At 39.6% G+C, this 25,037-nt stretch overlaps 1 protein-coding gene across 1 annotated transcript; it reads right to left on the bottom strand.

Annotated features, from left to right (window-relative positions):
- Window positions 1-719: 719 nt before the first annotated feature.
- LOC134065835 (myosin-7-like) lies at window positions 720-17,167 on the bottom strand. Its single transcript, XM_062520927.1, has 38 exons — window positions 17,115-17,167; window positions 15,674-15,882; window positions 15,279-15,422; window positions 14,974-15,130; window positions 14,765-14,792; window positions 14,571-14,679; window positions 13,886-13,978; window positions 13,714-13,777; window positions 13,523-13,621; window positions 12,948-13,051; window positions 12,714-12,852; window positions 12,051-12,169; window positions 11,381-11,530; window positions 11,131-11,301; window positions 10,139-10,448; window positions 9,982-10,052; window positions 8,688-8,893; window positions 8,484-8,607; window positions 7,969-8,105; window positions 7,388-7,643; window positions 7,045-7,287; window positions 6,761-6,937; window positions 6,527-6,672; window positions 6,347-6,437; window positions 5,841-6,230; window positions 5,596-5,722; window positions 5,376-5,494; window positions 4,832-5,028; window positions 4,562-4,745; window positions 4,306-4,471; window positions 4,098-4,222; window positions 3,661-3,969; window positions 2,292-2,495; window positions 1,909-2,205; window positions 1,686-1,790; window positions 1,503-1,598; window positions 1,234-1,368; window positions 720-832 (listed from the first exon to the last, which is right to left on the bottom strand). Exons 2-38 carry the CDS (start codon window positions 15,872-15,874, stop codon window positions 812-814), a joined length of 5,814 nt encoding a protein of 1,937 aa, XP_062376911.1. The 5' UTR covers window positions 15,875-15,882; window positions 17,115-17,167; the 3' UTR covers window positions 720-811.
- Between the last annotated feature and the right edge of the window lie 7,870 nt (window positions 17,168-25,037).

Below are 25,037 nucleotides of genomic sequence, written 5' to 3' on the forward strand. Positions count from 1 at the left end.
ATGTGCCATCAAAATCATTTTGGAAATGTTTTCAGGTAAAAAAGAGCTCCAATAGGGGTCTTTGAAGGAGAAATACTGATTTTTTTTTTCTAGTCTGTTTTTCGAGGTCACTGATTACTGTTGGTATATCAAAAATAGTGTTTTTTGATTATTTTTAATTAGTTTTCCCATATACCGATAGGACTCTGCGATCTGTTTTATCGTATACAACAAGTATATTTTGCTGCCAAATTTGTTTCGATTAGATGCCTTGAAATAATTCAAGTCTTATTAAATTGAGCCAAAATGATCTTATGAGAGAGCACTAAGTAAGTCTTTTTAGGCTACAAACAATACCAACTAGATTTGTTTTTGTCTCAATATAAGATTAATAGCACTTTGCGCTGTACTTTATACTGATTAAGTGTCATTTCAAGTCTTGTGCCTGTATTAGGCAGAGAGAGTGCACATTTTAAGAGTAAGTAGGTATATTTTCTGAGATTATATCTACATGGAATGCTGTTCTTGTCAGTCTTCTATGTGAGCATATAAATTACAGCTGATTTGGTCCCAGCAGTCTTGACTGTCAGTCTAATGAAGTTCATAATGGCCCAACTTTTTTCATAGCGTCATCATTTCCCCCCCTTCTTCTACAGTATGTAGGCCTGTTGTGAATGTATAAGTGGGGTCCTTAATGAATGTAACATGCATGTATTTTATGAGCATACAAACAACAGAAACACTTTTTAAGTGATTGTATTGGAATGCATTCCATACTGAAAACTAGAACACAGCAAACAAGAGCTTTTCAGACAAGTCAATCATGAGAGCTTCATTCTTCATCGTGTCCTTTCTGTAATACAGTAAAAAAAATATTGTCAGCAATATATGACTCCACGGCGAAACCTTCTCCATTTCTCTCTTGGCATGACAGGATGAACTAAACTCCTTTGAATGTTTATATTTCAGTAATATGACAGATAATTCATTAGATATAGGTATCGTTTTGAAGGTTGATTATGCCCTTTCGTGAAAACTTATTAACTATAATTTTGAAAATTTGAACAATGTGACTGATTTCAGTGTGGAGGGTCACATGTGGATAAATATGATTATCAAGTATTCAAATTACTACTATTAATCTACCAGCTACTTTTACGCTTTATCAGCAAAATTGGCTATGGCCAATGATAATTATGAATGACTTTAAACACTGTAGGAGTTCCTAGTGCTGCTAAAGATTGTTGCCCTCACCTTGCCACCTGTATCACGGCTCTTGGTTCTCATCTTGTTGACCTGAGACTCGGCTATATCAGCTCTCTCCTCAGCCTCATCCAGCTCATGCTGCAGCTTGCGGAACTTGGTCATGTTGCTATTGGCAGCTTCCTCCTGAAATATGCACACAAATTAGTTGTATTTTGTTCATTGTGTATTTGCACGTTCAGAAGTTAATTGATTAAACAACTTTGATGACAGATAGAATAAGGAGAAGGAAACACTAAGGAGAAGAGAATGTCACTTACAGCCTCCTCTGATGTTCTCTTGAAGGACTTGACCTTCAGCTGCAGTTTGTCCACCAGATCCTGAAGACGATGCAAATTCTTTTTGTCCTCCTCAGTCTACAGATTGGAGAGGTGGGTGAATTTTAGCATTAAGCATTATATATTATAAAAAGTATTTTTGGTATATGGTATAATTTAATATACCTGATAGGTGAGCTCCTTGATGCGACGCTCATATTTACGGATTCCTTTCACAGAATCACCGGCCTTCCGTTGCTCCATTTCCACCTCACTTTCCAGCTCTCTCACCTAAAAGTAGACAAGTAAAGCAAATGTTGTACAAATGGTGATATGTGTACCTGTAATTACATGTAGTTAAGCACTTATTATTAGAAGAAAAAATCTTTAGCAAAAGCACAGCATTTACCCTTGACTCCAGCTTCTGGATCTGCTTCTTGCCACCCTTCATGGCGATTTGTTCAGCTTCATCCAGACGGTGCTGCAGGTCCTTGATGGTCTGCTCCATGTTCTTCTTCATGCGCTCCAGGTGAGCACTGGTGTCCTGCTCCTTCTTCAGCTCCTCTGCCATCATGGCAGCATCAGTGATGGCCTTCTTAGCCTTTTCCTCTGCATTCCTGCACTCCTGCACAGCCTCCTCTACTTCATTTTGCAACTGGGATGTATCAGCCTCCAGCTTCTTCTTCTGGTTCAGCAGGCTGGTGTTCTATGTGGCAAGACAAAAATGTTCACATTGTGAAATAATCTCACCAATATGAATAAATCTGAAAAACACTATATTTAAGATTTTACCTGAGAGTGCAGCAGCTGCACCCTCTCACTGACGTCCAGCAGCTCCTGTTCAGCCAGTTTCCGGCCTCTCTCAGTCTGCTCCACCAGGGACCTGAGCTCATCCAATTCAGCCTGCAGCAGATTGCTGCGTCTCTCCACAATAGCAGTGTTCTCTTTGAGATCATCATTATTACGAAGAGCGTCATCCAGCTGCAGTTGGGCATCCTGCAATGTACACATGTTAGAAATGAAAACATGTATTCCTCAGATTGTTAAAGGTTACAGCCTAGCCTTGTTGCAGTTATATCTTGTTTGATTGTGTTCAGCTATTCAAAAAGATCGTTTTTTTCAGACAAGATGGATGGAATATAGCCTACAGTAATACAAATTATTTTAAGATACCTTACTTCATGCACAACTATCAGTAAGTGAATACACTACAAAAAATTGCTTGTTTAATAAAATCTAACCAAGTGTTTTAATCCTATATCAAGATAAAAAAAAAAAAAAAAAACTAGTTGGTATTGTTTTCACTACAAAAACAGACTCACCAAGGAAAGTTTTACTTATTTTAAGTCAATTCTTCATGAAAACAAGCAAATTGATCTGCCAATGCAGTAAGTAAATTTGTTGTAAATAAGCACTTTTATCTGCCAGTGCAGTAAGTAAATTTGTCTTGATGAAGACGCCTTAAAATAAGTGAAAGTCTTCTGAAATTAAGTCAAAATGATTTTTTGAGAGAGTGCTAGAATTGCATACTTAAAACAATACCAAATAGATTTGTGATCTTAAGTAAGGGATAATGGACGACACGCCGTTCGGTTATACAAAGTTAATGTACGTTCTAGATGGTGATAGAAAAGTGCACTGCCACCCAACTAGCTAAAAGCCACCTCCATTATATGCTAAATGTTACTGTGTTCTTCTGAACGTCTGAACGTCTGAGTTTTACTTGGATGGAAGGTGACAGTTCATTTAAACTTCACTACGAGTTACGAGTTACGTCTGTGCCACTGTTACGTCAAGTTTAGGAATTTTAGGAATTTAGGAATGCACACCAATGCAGTTAGTGATCTCTTTACTGTCAATGGGATTACGGAGCTCTGTGCTGCATTGTTTTACCAAAGATCCTTAATTACTGACAAGATAGAGCAACAAACTGCATCTCTATGGAAGAAAAATTCGAACAGTTCCTGTCTGCCTAAAGAGGTGTGTCATAAAGACGTCATAGTGGGATATCGATCTCTGTCAGATTGGCAAGCAGTTCAGTTCGAATGTTAGCAGGTCTGCTTAAAGGGGGATTTAGCCCCCCTCCCCTTTGTGAAGACAGAACGCGGAAATGATCGAACGTTTGCGCCTCTCGCTCCGCTTTAACCCTCTCTGGTTTTACCTTCATATGTCCATGGAGACCCTTGAGCTGCTTCTGGGCCTCAGCTGCCTGCCTGTTGGCCTGGCTGAGCTGGATCTCCATCTCATTGAGGTCTCCCTCCATCTTCTTCTTCACTCTAAGAGCCTCATTCCTGCTGCGAGTCTCAGACTCCAGGGAGGTCTGCAGGGTGTCCACCACTCTCTGCTGGTTCCTCTTGGCCTGCTCCATCTCCTCATCCTTCTCAGTAAGTTTGCGCTCAATGTCAGCTTTGACCTGATTGAACTCCAGCTGAGCTCTGAGAATCTTACCCTCCTCATGTTCAAGGGTACCCTATGGAGATATAGGAACATAATAATCTACTTAGTTATATATTTCTGTAAAAAACAAGCATCCTATGATACCTTTGAATGAGGGAAACTAGTTTTCTGATCATTTTGATCTGTATAATTCTACAGTACCTCAGCTTCCTCTAGGGCAGTCTGGATCTCTGCTTTCTCTTGCTCAAGTGTCTTCCTGGCCTTCTCAAGCTCATGAATGCTCTTTCCAGTCTCACCAAGTTGCTCAGTGAGATCAGAAATTTCCTCTGGAAAGCAGATGAAGATTAGTTAGTTGTGTGGTGTCACTTTGACAGTTATACGTTTTGTCTTAAGGGAGCATCAAACAGACCTTGGAGATTTTTGTTCTCCCTCTTCATGGTCTCAAGGTGATCTAAAGATTCCTCATAAGAGTTCTTGAGTTTGAAGAGCTCAGTGCCAAGAGATCTGGACTCTTTCTGGGAGCTCTCCAGCTCAGTCTGGGACTCCTCATACTTCTGCTTCCACTCAGATAAGACCTGTTCAGGCGAAAATCTTTCAGTGAAATCTGATAATCATGTGAAGGAATATTGGCCATGGTGTTTTTGATAATTTCACTGTTTTCTTACCTTATCAAAGTTTCTTTGTCTCTTGTCTAGAGCAGCAGCAGCAGCATTGGATCTCTCCACATCTACCATGAGATCTTCAATCTCATTCTGCAGTCTATGCTTAGTTTTCTCCAGGGAGGAGCATTTGGCATTGACAGCCTCCACAGCTTCCTCTGCATCTTGCAGACGTTGAGCCAGCTTTTTCCTGAGGAAAAAAATATTGAAAGTGAGTGACATGTCAAAGCAATGGTTTTAAACAATTCATACAGACTCAGTTCCCCAGGGCCTTACTTGGCATCTTCCAGCTCCTCAGTCCTCTGGATGGCATCAGTCTCGTACTTGGTTCTCCACTGAGCCACCTCAGAGTTGGCCTTGGAGAGACTGCGCTGCAGCTCAGCCTTGGCCTCCTGCTCCTCCTCATACTGCTCCCTCAGGAGGTCAGAGTCGTGGCGAGCAGACTGCACTGCATGGGCTAGTGCGTTCTTGGCCTGTGGATAGGATAAGATTAGACTGGGAAAACCGAGCCTGCTCTGCCGCCGATTGGATTTCGCCCTGCAGCTCAGGCTGGAAACCTACACATTTATCTATCCTGCTTCCTGTCCACATTTGATGGAACCAATCACAAAATAGCTCATCCACCAGGCACTCCTGGATCATTGGTGTAATTGGTTGAAGGACTATCCAGATGTGTACAGAGTAATTTGAACTATGCCCATTGATCATGCCTCTTGTACAGTAGAAACATAGCAGAAACTTCTCAGACTAATGTTCAATCTTAAAAGTTTGAGCTTAGTCTGGTAATAATAGAAATATTTTTTCTGCAAGTAATCAATACCTTCACTTCCTCCTCAAGTTGCCTCTTGAGATCCTCAGCCTGCTGCGTGTAGGACTGTTTGCCTCTTGTCAGTTGAGAAACAAGTGAGTCTTTCTCTTCCAACTGTCTTGCAAGCTCACCTTGATGAACAGAATATACATATTTCAATGGTAATGCTTCTTTTCTTCTTTTTTTTTCTTGATACATTAAATTAATAAGTTGTTTTACCAATTTGACTTACCATTTTCAGTTTGAAGCTTGGCTTTCTGCATGGTGAAGTCATTGATGGAGCGCTGGCCTTCCTCAGCCTTGGTTCTGTATTCAGTCATCTGGTCCTCCAGTGTTCTGCACATCTTCTCCAAGTTTGTCTGACAAAATAATGCAGAATGTTGTACTGATGTACTATTTCCTGAAAACTGTTGTCGATATAGAGAATTCAGTGAGACCCATTATACAGGTTCTTTCTTTTATACATTTTATACAAACCTTGGCCTTAGAGACCTGCTCCATGTTGGAGACAATATCATCCAACTCCAGACGGAGTTCACTCTTCTCCTTCTCAAGCTTTTGCTTCACTCTCTGAAGGTTGTCAATCTGCTCCCCAAGGTCAGCTACACTGTCTGCATGCTTCTTCCTCAGTGTGGAAGCAGTGGCCTCATGTTGCAGAGTGGACTCTTCGAGGTCTCTGCGCAGCTTCTGGAACTCAGCCTCCCTCTTCTTGTTCATCTCAATCTGGGCAGCAGTGGCACCTCCAGCCTCCTCCAGCCTCTCACTGATCTCCTCCAGCTCTCTGGCCAGGTCTGCCCGCTGCTTCTCCACTTTGGCTCGGGCAGCTCTCTCAGCCTCTAACTCTTCCTCCAGCTCCTCAATGCGAGCCTAAGGACAGTAAAATAGGAAGTGTATTTTATTTGTATTAAATTCTGTGATAGATATACATATGTTTTCACAAAATGTTATGTTTTCTTTCTTAATAGTTTTTATTCTTCATTTACCTGCAGCTCCTTCAGTTTCTTCTGGAGCTGGGCACTCATAGCTTGTTCATCTTCAATCTTGCTATTAAGTTGACTGATCTCAAAGTCTTTCCTGTATTGAAACAGCCAATGAAAATATCAATGGAATATATGTTTTCTCTGTTTTTGTTACCAATAGGTGACTGTCTGGTTTGTACATACTTCTTCAGCCGCTCTTCTAGCTGCTGTTTGTCATTCTCCAAATCCATAAGACTTTCTTGGGTCAACTTTAAGTCACCCTCAAGCTTCCTCTTAGCTCTCTCAAGATCCATCCTGAGTTTCTTTTCCTGTTCCAGGGACCCCTCAAGCTATTTCGGATGGGGAAAAAAAGGAATTGTGTAAGTGTCTATCAATTTCACGCAGCGATAAAAAGATGCCTCTTTTTTTATTGCCTACATCATCAACTTGCTGTTCCAGCTTGGTTTTGGCCTTGGTCAGAGTGTTAACTTTGTCCTCCTCACTCTGAAGGTCATCCAGCGTTTGCTGATGAGCCTCCTGCAGTGCTTTCTTCTCCTTGGTCAGCTTGGCAATGATTTCATCCAGTGCTGCCATCTCTTCAGTCAGATTTTTAACCTAAAAGTAAAGTCGAACATTGTCAAATTATTGCTTGATTACTTAGTTACTTGACTTGATTAGTAACATTTTTCTTGGTGATTAGAAAGATTTTCAGTTCTGCTAACCTTATTCTCAGTGGCATGTTTCTCTTTCTCTACTTTAGCTAGAGTGAGCTCCAGATCATCAATATCCTTCTTTAGCTCAGAGCACTCATCCTCCAACTTCCTCTTCTTTGCAGTCAACTCTGAATTCATCTCCTCTTCATCTTCCAGTCTCTCAGCCAGCTCCTTGGATTTGGCCTCAAGCTGGATCTTGCTCTTGATCAGACCTTCACATCGCTCCTCAGCATCACAAAGACTGTCTTGTTCCTGTAATGAAGTATTGTAGATTGTCGATCATTAATATTTAAGTTTATAATTTAACTTTGAGTAATAAATAGTTGCTGGTTAAATTGTAGAGTATACTCACAGTCTGGACTTGAAGTTGGAGGTCATTTTTCTCTTGGACAATCGAAACCATTTTCTCCTCCAGCTCTTTTCTACGAGCCTCAGATTTGGCATAGGCCTCCTTCAGCTTCAGGAATTCTTCCTTCATGTTTGCCATCTCTTTCTCAGACTCAGCAGACTTCAGCAGGGGCTTGATCTTGAAGTACATTTTCATCCAGGGCCAATTCTTGACCCCCATGAATGCACGGACGTTCCACTGAATGACAAGAAGGGCATCCCTGAAGATTTGAAAGGGGAAAAATTTGCAATGAAGAGAAACACAGATGATATTATTCAGAATTTGTGTGTTTGCATTGTGTGTTGTGGTCACACTTTCATATTTAACACATGTTGATTAAGCAATGTTTTGTTGCTTACAGAAAATAATTGCAATGAATAAATGGAATTTTCCAATAGAATGGAAAATTCTCAAATTCACCTGCATACCTGATATGAAGAATAGTTTCTTGATCGATTGAATGATTATTTAACCACTGTAACTTGCTTGCTGTGTGTACATTTTTGTGGAATGACATTCGTCATTCAATCAGTAAACCCATTTACCTGCGTTCAACAATCTTCTGGAATTCAATTCTTGCCAGCATGCCTCTTGCTCTTGATTGCAAACCAGTGATGATTAGAGCAAGACGGTCGTCTCTCATTTCCTCAAGGACACCCAGGAGACCAGCTTTGAAGAACACCTTTGATTCAACAGTTTTGTTTAGAATTAGAATGCTATATTGCTTAACATGCATTTTAGAGTTTTGGTGCATGAGATATGTCAAAGACATTGCAAACTCTGCCAGCAGCCCATTTGTTTATGACCCAAAAGCTATTTAACACTTTTTTTTATCAATATTAATTTGATTTTTCTGGGGTTTCCAACTCGAATCACCAAGTACATTGTGCTTAGCCTGCATGGTTTATGAAAATGACAGATGTGTTAATCAGTCCTGTGCTTGTCCATATACAATCAATATGAAATTGAACTGATGACACCTTTCAGAAAAGATACCTCAGAAAGTGTTGCCGTTTTTACTTTAACATTGAATGTTTATGAACATTATACTGTAAGGCACCTTAGTGTGTCCGAATCTGTACTGCTCATGGTCAATATCCAGGGATCCAAGCAGTTTTTCTGCTCCTTTCTTCGGGTCAATGAACTGTCCCTCAGGGATAGCTGCAGGATTCAGGATACGGTATCTAAAGAGTTTAAAATAGTCCTGATATAGACATGTTCTCTCAATGTTGTTATGAGAAATGTATACTAAAACATATTGTACCTCTGTTTGAAGTCAGGATACTGGATCCTGTTGGGGAAGCCCTTTCTGCAGATCCTGATGCCTTCCAGCACACCGTTACAGCGCAGCTGGTGCATGACCAGAGGATTCTCCATGGCCCCAGGAGTCTTGGTTTCGTTGGGGATGATGCAGCGCACAAAGTGGGGGTGAGTTGACCGCAAGTTGGTCATCAGCTTGTTCAGATTCTCCTGTTGTTCAGACATTAAAATGAAATCATTTATCAGTAGCACTACACAGAACCCCAGTTGGCGCATTAATTTATATAAATTGATAGATAGATAGTTAAATAGATAGATAGATAGATATGGAGATAGATTGATATATTTCATTGCCACACAACAATATTGGCAGTGATTATTTACAGAATGTAGGCTTCAGTAGGTCAAGCCAAAAAGGGAGAGAAGTATGACGGAGGATTAGTGCCACATGAAAATAATATTTTTTCAATAAATTTGAGAATAAAGTCATAATGTTACGAGAATAAAGTAATTAATTACGAGATTAAAGTCATTAATTATGAGAATAAAGTTGTTTGTTACGAGAATAAAGTCATAAATTACTAGAATAAAGTCATTAATTATGAGAATAAAGTTGTTTATAACGAGAATAAAGTAATTGATTATGAGAATAAAGTCATTAATTATGAGAATAACTTTGTTTATTATCCTCGCAGGACTCGAGTTTCAGTTTCATGAATGAGCCAAATCAGAGATTATACAAAACTAGCTCGAATCTAACGAGGTTTCAAACTTAGCTTGCGTAAAATGTGTAACGTCTATGCATTTATGGACGATTTCCAGAGAGTATAGAAATCATAAACAGCAACAACGCAACCATCTTATTGTCAATATAGGCCTACGACTTTATTCTCGTAACTTACTTCTTTATTCTCATAATAAACGACTTTATTCTCATAATTAATGACTTTACTCTCGTAATGAACAACTTTATTCTCATAATTAATGACTTTATTCTCGTAATTAATTACTTTATTCTTGTAATTAACTACTTTATTAATTACTTTATTCTCGTTATTAACTACTTCATTCTCGTAATTAACTTTATTCTCATAAGTTATGACTTTATTCTCGTAATTAACGACCTAAGGAACGAAAATATGTACGATAAAAATCATTTTAAATAAATGAATAATTCGTTTTGTGTTCAGGGGTCTGAAGCATCTCTAGCATCTTCCAGAGATGCTTAAAAGGCAGATGTCATTCTAAAAAATGCCCTCACTTAGGTTAAATCAACATACTGCACTTGTCATACTTACCCTGTGAAGGGCAGATACAGTCTGGAAAGAAGAACCCTTCTTCTTCTTGCCGCCAGACTTCTCTTCTGCGGCTATTAAAATGTCACATCTCCATCAGCTCTTTACACATTAATTCATCATTATCACAGGATTAGTAAGGAAAAGATTGACAGAATACCTGATTCAGCACCAGCATAGCCAGCGAAGAGAGCACACAACATCTTAAGAGATGATTTCTGAAAGAGTCCGACCACAGTCTCATTGAGAGGGTCTTTGTTCTTCACCAGCCAGTTGCCAATATTATAATCAACAGTGCCAGCATAGTGAACCAGGGAGAAATGGGCCTCTGGTTTCCCCTTGACAATCCTTGGCTTCTGGAAGCAGGCATTTTTCCCCAAGTGGTTGTCATAAAGCTTAGCTTTAAATGTTGAATCACTGGCCTTGGGGAACATGCACTCCTCTTCAAGGATGGACATGATACCCATGGGCTAGGGAGGAAAGAATATGGAAGTATGATTATGAAGTATGAACATTTTACAACCACACAAATAAGAAAGCTAATATAGGTGTCCTGAGTGCCATGAAAGGTGCTCCAAATAAAATGTATTATTAGTATTATTAACTCATTGAATGCCGCATTGTTTTTGGAAGCTATGTCCCAGAGTGCCGGCAAGCTAGATCGTTGTTGACTATTTTTGTAGAGCCACAGCGTATTCTATGTTATAGTTATGGACATATACTATGGCTCATTTGAAAGGTAAGACTCTGAGCTCTCAGTGGGTGAAAACCGTTTATCTCTTCGTGTCTCCATTCCTGAGAAATCGCAAGCTAAACAGTGGCTAGTTTTCATCAAAATCCCCGTTGTTCCTCTAGAAACGGAGATATAAGCCACTTAAGACAGACGTACATTTCCGGATTGTAGGATTCCATGAGTTTTTAATCGTCATCTACTTCAGTTCTCTTCATGATAGACTTCCAAAAATCACACATAAGGTGAGTTAGAGTGTCTAGTTTCGTAATTTAAAAAAAAAGCGAAAAACGCAATATTGCGTTGTTGGCACTCTACGCATGGGAGCTAAAAACGCAATATTACGTTGTTGGCACTCAATGAGTTAATAGTGATCTTTGCCTTAAAATAAATATGTCCGTAATTAAAAAAAAGTCACTCACTTTCTCAATGAGCTCAATGCAAGCAGCCAAGTCCATGCCAAAGTCAATGAACGTCCACTCAATGCCCTCCTTCTTGTACTCCTCTTGCTCCAGCACAAACATGTGGTGATTGAAGAACTGCTGCAGCTTCTCATTAGTGAAGTTGATGCACAGTTGTTCAAAGGTGTTGAACTGAAAGACAATGGGGATTTTGTTAATGTTATATATTTTGTTTAAAATCATAGTGTTTGTCTTAGCTTTAAAAACTCACATCAAAGATCTCAAATCCAGCAATATCCAGCACACCAATGAAGTGCTGGCGAGGCTGTTTGGTGTCCAAGGTCAGGTTGATCTTGACAACCATCCAGTTGAACATCTTCTCATACACTGACTTGGAGAGGGCTCCAATAGAGTAGTACACCTAAGGATGAAGGGGAAATCAATAATATGAAAAATACCAATGGATGAGGTTTGATAGCTGTACTAATGATGCAGTTAAACACTCAACTTGTTAGATAGGCATGGGTTTATATCAGCGCTGTTATTTAAAGTAACGCTAAAGCACTTTTCCTCTGTCTCATGAACACTCTTGTTTATCCAGCTAATAACAATGTCCACAGACAAGGTAGAGTACAGTATGTTGCATGATTTTATGATGCATGATGTATTGCGACATTGAAGCAAGTCAGATTTGTAGTTTCGTATGTCTTATTCCATCATACTACAGAACGGCTACCCAATCTGCTACACTTACAAAAAGGCATGGGTTTATAACAGCCCTGTTATTTAAGGTAAAAATCTTGCATAATGTACTTATAATAGCTATACCTTGTACAAAACATACAGTATTAGTGACTCAGTGTAGTTAGCTACTATCAATATGTATGATACTTCTAACACTGTAATAACACAAGAGCTCTGATTCTGAATTCTGATATTACCTGATTTACATTCTGTCCTTTGGTGACCCACTCGTTTCCTACTTTGACCCTTGGGTGACACAGACCCTTGATGAGGTCAGCAGAGTTCAGGCCCATGAGGTAAGCGACTTTGTCGGCATCTGGCATTAAAACCGCACAGTTACAGTTATCTACCCATATTTAGCTATAATATGTAAGGGATAATGCATAGAACGCTGGTCATTATCGGGAAAATATGTCCTGACAGCACGAACAGGACCCTGGTACGCCAGCGGATTTTCCCAATAATGCGGCGTTCTTTACATTATCCCGCTTATTACACGGCTGCTTGCCAAAGCTAAAAAGTATACTCCACATGATATGACTGCACATTATTTGTTACGGTTTCATCGTGGCTTTTGCTTAGAAACAAAGAGTTTGCAACACAGCTGAACTTCAATCAAACATTCTTTAGAACGCAGCAGATCAACCGATTGCTTTCACTTTTGAATGAAGTTTTGCTGGTGACCGGACTACTTGGGAACGTCCTTGACAGCGGTCTGTTATATTTAGCAACAGTCAGTTATTCAGAAATAAAAGACGAATGTTTGGAAGGCCCATTCAAGTGCATGGAGCATTCTTCAGCATTATGGAGAGTGGTGTAATAAGTGGGAATAACATCCAACATGCAAAATGTATACACACCCTCAGTGCCATCAGCTTCTGCCTGCTCCTCTCTCTGCTTGTTCTTGAACTTCATGTTGCCATAGTGCATAATGGAACCAGTCAGCTTGTAAATACCGTTTTTCTCCTCTTGAGAAAAGCCCAGCACATCAAAGGCATCCTGTCACAAAACAAATATTCCATGAAGTAACTTAAGTCAAAGAACCCCCTCCACCCCATATATGTATATGGGAAAGTGAAAGCAGGCCTACGCACATCAGTAGCCATCAGCTCATCAGCATCAACAATAGAGGCTACTTGTGTCTGTCCTTGGGAGATGAACGCGTAGTCATAAGGGTTGGAGGTGATCAACAGCATCTCTGAAGAAAGCAAGACCATAGGCCAAGTAAAGCTACTATAACTGAGCTAAGGAAACAATTTATTAATTAGACCCTGTGTCCAACAATCATCTTTATGTGCTGACAGTGCCCTCAACCACCTTTTAACAGCGCTTTGCTCTGCACTCTCAGTGTTTGTTGTGAGGTTATGATGTTTCCTCCTCTTCAATCATGATTGGCCGTCCAGAGAGAACAAGTGACATTGACTAGTCCTTTGCTGTTCTAAAAGTTGAACAGATTTCAACTTTCAGCACTCTGAGCACTGTGTAAAAATACAGTCAGCGGCGACTGCGTTTTACCACTGAGGGCGCTGAGCGTTGTGAATGCTGAAATTCATAGAATTTGTATTGAAAATAGCTGCTGTCAGTGCAAAAAACGTGATTGCTGGACATACAGTAGGCCTTTATTTCTCTTTCATGCACTCAAATGCCTGGAGATGTATGCATTTCTCACCCAGCAGCTCCGGTTTCTGTTGGGACAGGATCTGGTAGAAGATGTGGTAGTCTCTCTCAGCCTTGAGCTGAAAAGTGACACGGGACTTCTCCAGCAGATCTAGGGGATTGAAGAGTAATTATACATTTCAAGCTATTGCTTTGGTCTCCACAGATGAAGACGGTCAAAGAGGGCTTATACTGTATACTTACAGGTCTCAATATCTGCTGAGGCTAGCTTGCCACTCACACCGAAGTGGATACGGATGAATTTACCCTAGCATGGGTGACACATCAAAATTAAATATGGCAGTGATAGAAGAGTGGATTTTGAGTGGGAATTCACAAGAGTTAATTTCGAGTTGAAAATCAATAGAGGGCTTACGAATCGGGAGGAGTTGTCATTTCTGATGGTCTTGGCATTGCCAAAAGCCTCCAGAGCAGGATTACACTGGATGATTTGATCTTCCAATGTACCCTGGGAAAAAATACAGAATATAATGTACTGTATCAATTCATCTTTATAATGGAGTCTTGGAGACTCGCCTGGCCCCAGCCACCTAGTATCTCTGCGCGTTTTCATTTTACTGAGAAGATACTAGTTTGGCTCCTGTCAATGTGTATTCCTCAGCCACCAGGATGGCAGGTTAATCAACAACTAGAGTTTTAGTTTTAGTTTAGTTTAGTTAGTTTTGAAATCAGAAGTGGCCTTGGTAAAAGGTAACAGTCATACCTGCAAACATCTACAAGTTGCAGTTTGAAGAATACGTGAATTTATACAGGAAAGGTAAATACATAATTTCCTAATTGCCAAGTGTTGTTTATTAGCAGTTTGTAGAGGTTAGGCGAATTAGGAAATAGCATTAGGAATCACTGATCAATGCGATTGGTTAAGCTGGACCTGTGATTTCAAAGGTAACGTGAAATCCAAATCCAGTATGATGCAAGAGTAGGAAGCATTTCCCAATTTTGAGTGGCCAGAGTTCAAGTGAGTGAGTCTGGTGAAACCAGGATACTTGGAGACGCATCCCAAGTGGAAATTATGTCCAGCACACAGTGAGGTGATTTACCTTTTTCTCCATACTGGGGTCCTTCTTTCCAGGGGCTGCTGCTGCAATGCTAGCAAAGTACTGGATGACTCTTTTGGTGTTCACAGTCTTTCCGGCACCAGATTCTCCGCTGTTGGTTAAAAAAAAGTATGTAAAGGTTCACTCCCTCATCAACAAGTCAAGACTTTTAGAATTAAAGACTGGATTTTACTCACGTGATAAGGACAGACTGGTTCTCTCTGTCTGTGTAATAATGTACAAGCATGAAATGTTAATATAAAATCAAGAACATGTTATATTCATGAATTCACGCTATCAATTTAAATGCAACATGACGATTCGTTGATGACCTTTTGTCATTCATTTTCGATGTATTGTATACGCATTTAGTGCTAAGGTGGTTGTTTTAACAGAAGATCTTTACCTGCGAGCATGTACTGGTAAGCATTGTCAGAGATGGAGAATATGTGGGGAGGGGCTTCTGATCTTTTCTTGCCTCTGTAAGCAGCCACAACTTCCTTGTCGTACACTGGCAACCACTTGTAGGGATTGACAGTGACACAGAACAACCCAGAGTAGGTCTGTACAGATGAACATACTATTGATTATGATCAATGTAAGCAAATGAGGCAACAAAATACTGTACTGTAAGTGTATAGAAAGAAATATTTGTTAAGTTTGGACATTTGTTTTTGCTACTAATGGACAGAGTGTCATGTTTGTGCTCACGTAGATCATCCAGGCTGCGTAACGCTCTTTGAGGTTAAACAGCACAGCAGGCTCATGCAGGAAGGTGAACATCGCCATGTCCTCAATTTTGTCATACTTTGGTGGGTTTTGTTGGTGGACATTGTCCTCTTTTACAGTGACAGTCTGTGTAATAGAAACAAAATCAGTCTCTTTAGTCAAGCTCTCCTTCATCTTTGTGTATCATATATATATAGTCAGAGAAACTTATTCAAAAGAATGACAACAATTGCATTTCTATAGTAAGCTGAAAGTAAGTGGGCTTTCAAGTTAAAAATAATAGCTAAATGGAAAAATATATAGGAATGCCAGTGATTTAGTAAGGTCAATAAGTAAAACCTCATAAATAGGTTTAAAATGTATTTGCCATGCATTACCTTATCAAACTCCGTAAGAACAGTGACTTTGTCACCGTCTCTGCTTTGGACCACTCCCTTCACAAATTCAACCTCAGGGTCTGTCACGAAGCAGGCCCTCTTAATGTCAAAGGGGCGAGTCTGGGCCTCCAGACGCTCCATATCTGACTTCCTCAGAAATGGGGCCGCCCCCCCAAACTCTGCCATCAACGCATCACCCATGGTGAAGACTGCAATGTAAATTATTTGAACTAATTAATTCCTGCACAGAGAAAACCTCACACCTTATGGAGGAAGAACATGATTATCAGAATATGTCAAGCACTGACAAGTCAGAGTGTTTAAAAAAGTTCAATTTTACATCTTAAGACTAGCATGTGACAGTCAGAACTTAAGTCCCTTAGCCAATACTGTTAAGATACTGAGGTGAGTATTGTTGAGTTGTTTGAAGTAAGTAGAATCAGATTGGTGAAGTTAACCTGGTTTGAAACAAGATATTATAGTAAATGTATGGTCATAACAGTTAAAATGATGAAAAAAAACAAAAAAACACCAGTAGGTTTTATTATATTAGTTTTCATGATCTGCCTCAAATCTTTTATTCACCTCATAGCAGCATATATGCTTCATAATTTAATTGATTTCTGTCTGGCAATCTGAACAACCTTCCTATGGTCAAATTGGTATTTTGTTTACCCTTCAGTCAAGTTTTTGCCAAACATAACAGCACAAAATTGTTGGGGGAAAAAACACACTCCTAAATGCAGGCAAAATGTCAGTCCTCGTGTTATTGTAACTTAATGTAGCATATTGGTACACCAACACTGAGTTGGATTTACAGATAAAGTTATCAGTTGTCTCCAATTACACATACAACAGAGGAGCTTCTTTGTTAACATCAGCAGCAAATCTTCAAGAACAATTAGATTTCCTCATAGCTATGCTTATGACTCCCAAATGTACATGGCCCTGTCCCCTACTGACTATGGTCCTCTTGTTCTCTGGTCCTCAATATATCAATCAACTTAATCAATGTCCTTGAGACATAAAAGCAATAATCAAATCAGCTTTTTGCCACTTCAAAAACACTGGCAAACTGAGAGTTCTGATATCAAACACAACAAAAAACCCATCCAACTGTTTCAGGTGACACAAAATACATTAGTTAGGGCTCTCGTTAAAAATTAAGTAAACACTCTATCCCAATACCTACAGTCTGTCTCTACATTAGCTTCCACTCACATGATTGCTTGTTTATGAATCACTAAATGGAATGCGACAAAATTACTTATCAGACATAGTTGAATAGTACACACCCTTCAGACCTCTCAAGTTTCAGAAGAAATACTAACCCACTATTGCATGTGCACACTGAATTATCCCTGTGTATGACATGCGCTATATAAATAAACTTGACTTAACTATTTATTGTTTTAGTGATATTTTCACGTGTAAATCTCACCTTGTTTTGGTCAAGCCTGCAGTTGGTCTGTTAGGCAGATATGATGTCAATTGCTGTAAGTGAACAGACAAGAAGCATTCAGATCCAACAGTGTTACAGCAGCAGCGCTGCAGTTACACCCTGAGTCCTTGTACAGAATGCACTATGTCTGTCTCTCACTTAGAATGTGTGCCTATCTATAGCTATGCCTCTGTATCCACTACCCAAATGTCTGTTGATCCATTTAGCTATCATTCTGGCTATCCTCTTCCATCTAACTTGATCAATCTATCTGTCTGTCTATCTACAGTATCTATCTATCCTCTTCCATCTAATTTGATCAATCTATCTGTCTATCTATCTATCTATCTATCTATCCACCTGTTTGTCTGCTCCTCTTAGTAGCAGCAGATTGAATACTTACCCCTAGGTTGGTCTTTGTTGTATCTGGTGTCAAGGCCATGGTTGATTCACCCTTTTTGTAGTGGATGGTCCATCCTAATATGGACAGAGCATCAACTGACTCCCACCACATCAGAATTTTGTCAAAGGAAAACTGGCCAAAAGGGTGGAGGCACGTGGCAACAATTGGCTTATCCAGACAGGAGGGGACAGGCACATGCAGGCACAATAGGAGAGAATGGCAGAGCATCACCAACACCTGAACTTATTACCCTCTCCTAATTTGGAGTTGGCTATTGTAAGATAAATCTCTCGTGCTTTCTGTAGTCAGTTGTATTTTCAGTACATAGTGGATATAATACTTTAGAATCAGTGAGGTCTTTATTAAAACAATTTTATTTGATGCCTACTGTATGTCATTTTAGAAGACAGAAATTAATGTGGATCTCCCTTTTGTGGATTTTTTATCTTGAAACTGTACATTGTGTTTGTTGTTTCTTTGGATATACTGTAAGTATTCCCAATGTGTATAGAGCCAAGGACAATGACAAACTGATTTTTCCCCCCCTCTCAAACTTTTGTTTGTGGATAGGAGATAATTGTCTCTTGAGGACCAATAGCAGACAAAAATCTTGCCTTGTGCCCTTAAACGTCTTCTAGTTTGGAAACTGATTCAACAACAACCACAGCTGTCTTTTTTAGTAGATCAAGCACTGCACTACTGTCACCCACTGCATTATTTCCTTGAGGATAAAGATAAACCTTGTGAATTTAGTCTCAGGTTCCGCCATCAACTGTAGATAGCCTTTGACACGTTCATCAATGTTCTGCCCACCCTTATGAATTTATACAGCAGCTGCTGTTTGGACTCAGAGGTCAGAAAGCACACACAACTGCTCCTACTATGTGTTAAACAGATCCTGCTGAAACACGTAGGACAATTATTTACAAAAGTTTGATTAAGAACAAATACTTAATTCATAATTTATTTTAAAATGAGTTGAAGATCTGGGTTTGGCCATTTTTAACTGATTCGCATGACCACACAATGTTGCACTGCATAGCGACACATGCACACTAGATGCTTACAGATCCACAAATATAAAAGCATTGTTCCTGTGTTCAAATGTATATTAACATTATAAATAAGAGACTGAATGAAATGTAAGGGAAATCATCCATTATACTACTGATTATGCTATCAATCTACAAACTAGTTCAGCTGTTCACACCACGAAGTGAATGAGGTGTAGAGCTATAGGTCTCTGGGTCTTATGCCGCTAAGCAACTTGCCTTGGGGTCAACTCAAGACATGTTTACACACCAAAGAAAGTATGAAGTCACACACAGGCTTACGATAATGTAACTGGTGTTGCAAGAGAGAGGGTGATTTTTCTTCACTCTCTGTTAAACATTTGAGGTCACAAGATCCGCGACCTTTATTCTCCCAAATCCTTCTTTAGATAGCTGTGGGATGTTAGACATGCCATTCCATCCCTTGTGTAACCCTTATGGTGTTCAGTCTCAGCTGTCAAGAGTCCTTGAGTCATCACCACTACTGCCTGGAGGTCATCAAATCTCTTCTTGGAGGGTTTATAGGGGCAGCCGTGGTGTACTGGTTAGCGCATCAGGCTTGTAACCGTAGGGTTGCCGGTTCGATCCCCGACCAGCCCACCACGGCTGAAGTGCCCTTGAGCAAGGCACCTAACCCCTCACTGCTCCCCGAGCGCCGCTGGTTGGGCAGGCAGCTCACTGCTCTGGGTTGTGTGATTCACCTCACTGTGTGTTCACTGTGTGCTGTGTGTTCACTAATTCGGTTTAAATTGGGTTAAATGCAGAGAACTGAATTTCCCTCACGGGATCAAAAAAGTATACATTCTATTCTATTCTATTCTATTCTATATCATTGGCATGGGAGGACCTGCTGTGGCTGGTGGCTACACAGAGTCCAGTGACACCCTGCTCAAGCCCACTAGGAGGTGTCTGGACTCTGAATTCATCATATAGTTCCCTTGTCTATGCCTGAGCTTGTTTCTCTATCCATGTCCACATGAACTCTCAGACAGCCATGGAAAAGGGACAGATAAGTGGTAATCATTTGGGAAATGTATACTTTTTTTGCTAAGGACTGATGTGGCATGGCCATAATCAAAGTTCAGTGTTATTGTATCTACTCAGTACATAACTTTCTAGTCATTGAATATACTCTGTTCATTGTGATTTAAAGCACTGTCTTTATTTTATTTTATTTTATCACTGAACTATGATGTGAACTATCAGATCAGATGTATGGTTTCTATCTGAAACTGCTATATCAGCGTACTGTATTTTAACTGCAATATGTTTTACATTAATTTCCCAAATATATGTCAAATGGCGTGGTTTTAACATTGTTTTGGGTACAGTGGTGCAAAGGTACACAAAAATACATTATTTATAGACAACATACAGTAAGTATCAGTATGTATACATATTGTTACACTGTACTGTAGATACACTGAAACAAGGACCCCTTAAAATAAAGTGTTACCGTACATTTTATTTGTTTAGCCTACTGTTTTTTTGGATATAAGTATTGTCATTGTGTATAGAGCCAAGGACAATGGATACTGATGTAAACTGATGCTTGATTTTTTTCCCTTTGCCAAACTTTTGATGATGGATAGGAAGCGAGTCCAATAGACAGGAACAGCTGTCTCTTTAGGAGTCATGTCCTTATCGCTATCTCACTGGCACCACATTGTTTCCTTGAGGATAAAGATAACCCTGTGAAGTTCGTGTCAGATTCCTCCATCAACTGCTGATGGCCTTTGAAGCACTTGTCAGTGTACCTTCACACCCTTATGAATTTGTACAGCAGCTGCTCTTTGGACTCAGGCCTGAGTGCACACACAACTGCTGCTACTGTGTGTTATTCAAATGGTACTGAACACACATACTGTAGGTCAATTAGATTGCAAAATGATCTGTATTCTGTTTGAAAATGAAGTGAAAAAGATGGGTTTGACCATTGATTCGCATGACCACCAAACTGCTGCACTTGACTTGATACACATGTACATCTAGGTGTTACGGACCTATAAATGTAAAAGTGTTGTGTCTATGTTGAAATGTAATATTTAACAGTAAGGTATCTGGAATTAAATGTAAATTGTGCATAAAGGGCATCAATGTGTTATATTACTGAAGATATTAAGTCTATGTGATAGCTGGGTGCTGACCTCTCTTATCATATCCATCTAGAAACACTAGTTCAGCTGTTTGCACCAAGAAAAAGTCAAGGAGGTGTTGAGCCAAAGGCATCTAATTCTTACATTATCACTTGACTTGGGGTCAAGAAAAATGTCAAGACATGTTTACACACCAAAGAAGGTGTGAAGCCACCCACAGGGTTCCGATAATGTGACTGTGATGTCCTAAGAGTGAAGGTGATTTTTCTTCACCCACAGTAAGACATCTGAGGTCACAGGATCCTTAATAAGATAGCTGTTAGATGTTGGGCATGCCATTCCATCTCCAGTGCGATCTTTATGGGGACCCTCAGCTGTCTAGAGTCCTTGAGCCATCACCACCACTGTCGGCAGCACATCAGATCTTGTATTATTGGCATGGGAGGACTTGCTGTGGCAGGTGGCCTCATGGACTCCTGTGACACCCTGCTCAAGCCCACTAGGAGGTGTCTGGACTCTGAATGCATCATACAGTTTCCTTGTCTATGTCTGAGCTTTATTCTCTATCCACGTCCACATTAACTCACAGACTAACACATGGGAGAGGGAAAGAGAAGTGATAATCCTGTGAGAATTGTACATTTTTGTTTACTAAGGACCATGAACAGATTTGGCCATATCAAAGTTCAGTTCTGTTGGATTTACTCTGTACATGTACTGTAACTTATCTATTCATCATACTCTGTTCATGGTGGTATATTTTAAGCGCTGTCTTTTTCTTTTGTTTTGTTAGGTTTGTTCAATGGTCTCCTAATGTGAAAAGGTGACTGTTGACCCCCCCCCCCCCTCCATAAAGAACCACAGCACTACCATTCAAGCAAGTGAACTTGGATTTGAACATCATCATCAGAGTAAGCATCTGAAGAGGCTTTGATGTTATGTATTAAGTATATCTAATTTTGTTTAATGTGTTTGGAAAATGTACCATACTCTGTAACACTAAACAGACACTGCAATGCAACTGTACTCAGGGATATATGTTGAATCCCAGCAGATGCTAAAGTTAGTTATCTATGCTCTCTAAGTCTTTTTACTGTTATGGACATTTGAACACACAGGCCAAATGTGTGGTTTCTATATGAAACTGCTATAAGCATACTGTATAAGCATACTGTACATTTTTGGGGGGATGTTCATGGGCTATAGTTTGTAGGGACATAACAGATTTAGACTCATAGGTCTGTTGCTGTCCCTCAAGTTGCTAAGACAATGACAGACCCCTGTGCTCTTTTGTTTACCATGCGCATGCATGCCTCCTTCGCTTTGTCCTTGAGTACAAAGATAACCCTGTGAAATTCTTGCTAAATGTCAACTAGACTGAGAAATATTTAAATCTCATCTGCAACAGATGGTCTTGCACGTAAAACAGAGGTCAAGACAGATAGATTTCCTTTTCTTTTTCTTTTTTTAATGATCCCTTTTATTCTCCTTGGCTTATAAGACTAGAAGAGAACAAATATTTTGGGTAGTTACCATGCCATGATGAAGTTTGAGGTTAAAAAAAAGTTTCAAGATCACAGCACTCCTCTGTCCATCACCTCCCACATACATGGAGATGGTCTGCGTCTCTGACCTACCTCCATCCCGTGTGTGTGTGTGTGTGTGTGTGTGTGTGTGTGTGTGTGTTTAGAAATGTTGTGAAGTGTAACACAACAGGTGCTACCTGGTCATGTCCTTGGAGAATCTCGTGGAGCAGCAGCCAACAGACTCCCCCTCAGTCGCCAGAGCATTCGTTTCAGTACACAGGCATTTCAGTATAGGATCAGCCTAAGACAAGAACAAGGACATGGAAATATTCTTATTATTTTTTACCCCAGTACCAGATTGGTTGACTTAATTTAAAGCCAAGGTCAGTGTAGCAGAAGTAATCAGTAAAAACACATTGAATCATTAAATATACCTCAACTGAAATACAGGTATGTATTAATCTAGACTATTTTACATTACTATTTATACTATTCCTCGCTCTTTCTCACTTTGTCACATGTAAGAACCTTAAAAGTAAGCAGGTGTTTACTTTGTTAAGCATGTGCTGTGATATAATATTCTTGATTAGTTAATAACTATCTTAAATTTGTTGATATTCATAGTTTATGCCCTCAGTCTTTTCAAAATTATACAACATTATGATTGGGACCCATCACTTTACCAGACTTGGGATCTTCTAAAATTGTGATAGTATTGTGGTAGTTACGCCAAGTAAAATTTACGTTTTTTTTTTATTTTTTTTTTTTATGTATTTTGTAATCATTTCTTATAACATATAATGCTAAATACTTGTGGCTGTTGAATGAGAGCACTTAATATCAGCTTGAATTGTAAACAGAGAAGTTAAAGAGTATGCGAAAAAAGATGCCTGTTGATGAGGGATTCTCAAACCATTTAAAACCTGTTACCATTCAATGTTAAGTTTATGTATGTATGTGTTACTATGTGTGTCTAGAGGGTGGGGTTTAATTTGATCTTTGTCACTGTATGTAGTACTTTGTGCTGATCAAGTGGCATGTTGCATAATGCAAGTAAATCAGGTTCATTTTTCTAGGTTTATCAGAATCAGAATTAGCTTTAGCTTTATTGGCCAGGTTTGCGTAAACAAACAAGGAATTTTTACTCTCTCAAGTACGACACTCAACAATAACATAGAAAAACAGTCAGAACAGAATAAGGGCAATAATGTACCTTTACAAATAAATAGATGCTAAGGAACACTTAATTTAAGTAAGGGATAATCAACGACGCGCCGTGCGTTTATAGGAAAATAATGCACGTTCGAAGTGGTAATAAGGACCCGACGCCGCAGGCATATCAAATAATTCTGATTTGGTCCCAGCATGCATGACTGTCAGTTTAATTAAGGGCCAATTCTCTTCATAGCATTATCAGAGAAGAAAGCCCTTAGTTTAGTTTTTGTAGGCCTGCTTTGAATGTACAGTATACTGTAGGTCCTTGATAAAGATGCAAGTACCTTATGAACATTTTCCCCTAATGTTTGTATTGTGTGTTTTAGTCAATTTCACCATTGGTGCCAAATCTGCCAATACATGTAGAGAGTTCAGTATAATAAATAATAATGGCCGCATTTACCAAACATGGTAAGAAGCTCTTAACGCTAAGATCTTCTTTGGAGCGCTCTTAAGAACGCTGTGAAAGAAGAACTTGTTTCCCAGAATTGCTCTTAGCTTAAGAAGATCTTTCACTAAGAAGGAACCGTAAGATCGAGCTGACCCACTCTGTCCCAGCCTTTTTAGCGATCAAATGCTCAGTGATCATAGCCTGCCGCTAGGGGCACCTAGATTTCTAGGCTTTAGTGATCAAGCTGCGTCAAGGAAATGTATATCCTCCACTTTTTAAAACAATAAAACGATTTTCAATGTTGCAATGCACTCGTGGCTGTGGACCACTGGCGCAAGAAACATAGACTTAATAAAAAATAATATTGAATTACACTTTTAAGTTTTCAACACATCTGCATTTGAGTTTTTAATACTTCACATACAAAAACACATCAACAACCCTGTGGCATTTCACAGATACCAAGGGAACAGATGTAATTGAGCTCAGCTGAACCTAATCCAATGAGTCTTCACCTGCTACTCTAGGCATTGCCAAAGTCCGCGATGTAAAAGTCTGGTTTACATTAATGCATACGTGCACCCCATTCGCAGGCCACATGGGCTGAAGGGTTACATCTTCTCGGATATATTAGTAGACTAGCCTACATCACATGCCTACTACCACACTATCTCTAAGAGAGATGGGATGCGTCTTGCATGAGTTAATATATGAATGGCCTGAGCTAATAAAAAATAGGCCTAGGCTATATTGATAATCACTGTTTTATCAGTGAGTTTTTTGGCAGACGTAAGGAGCCGAGACTGCACAGCCCAGGCTGCAGAAGTGCCGCAAGGGCACAGCAAATTATCTTCAGAAACAATATATTTAAGCTCACAATATTCAAATTAAAAGATCAATCTAGGAAGGAAGTTGCTAACATATTCTGTTCAGGGTTACATAATGGCATTTCATGGTCAAATTTAAGGTTAAGAAAAAGTTTCAAGATCACAGCAATCATCTGTCGATCACCTCCCGAAGACATGGAGGTGTGAATGTCTGTCTGTGTGGAGTGGAGCACAACAGACATTACCTTATCATCTCAGTAGGGCAGCAATCCAGACTCCTCCTACTCCTCTGTAACCAGAGCCAGAGCATTCATTTCAGCACACAGGCATTTCAGTGTAGGATCAGCCTAAGACAAACACTATGACATGGAAAGATTCTTATTGTTTTTTTTATCTATACTATTTTAAATTCT

This window comes from Sardina pilchardus, chromosome 19, assembly GCF_963854185.1.
Source record: "Sardina pilchardus chromosome 19, fSarPil1.1, whole genome shotgun sequence".
Classification (NCBI taxonomy): domain Eukaryota; kingdom Metazoa; phylum Chordata; class Actinopteri; order Clupeiformes; family Clupeidae; genus Sardina; species Sardina pilchardus.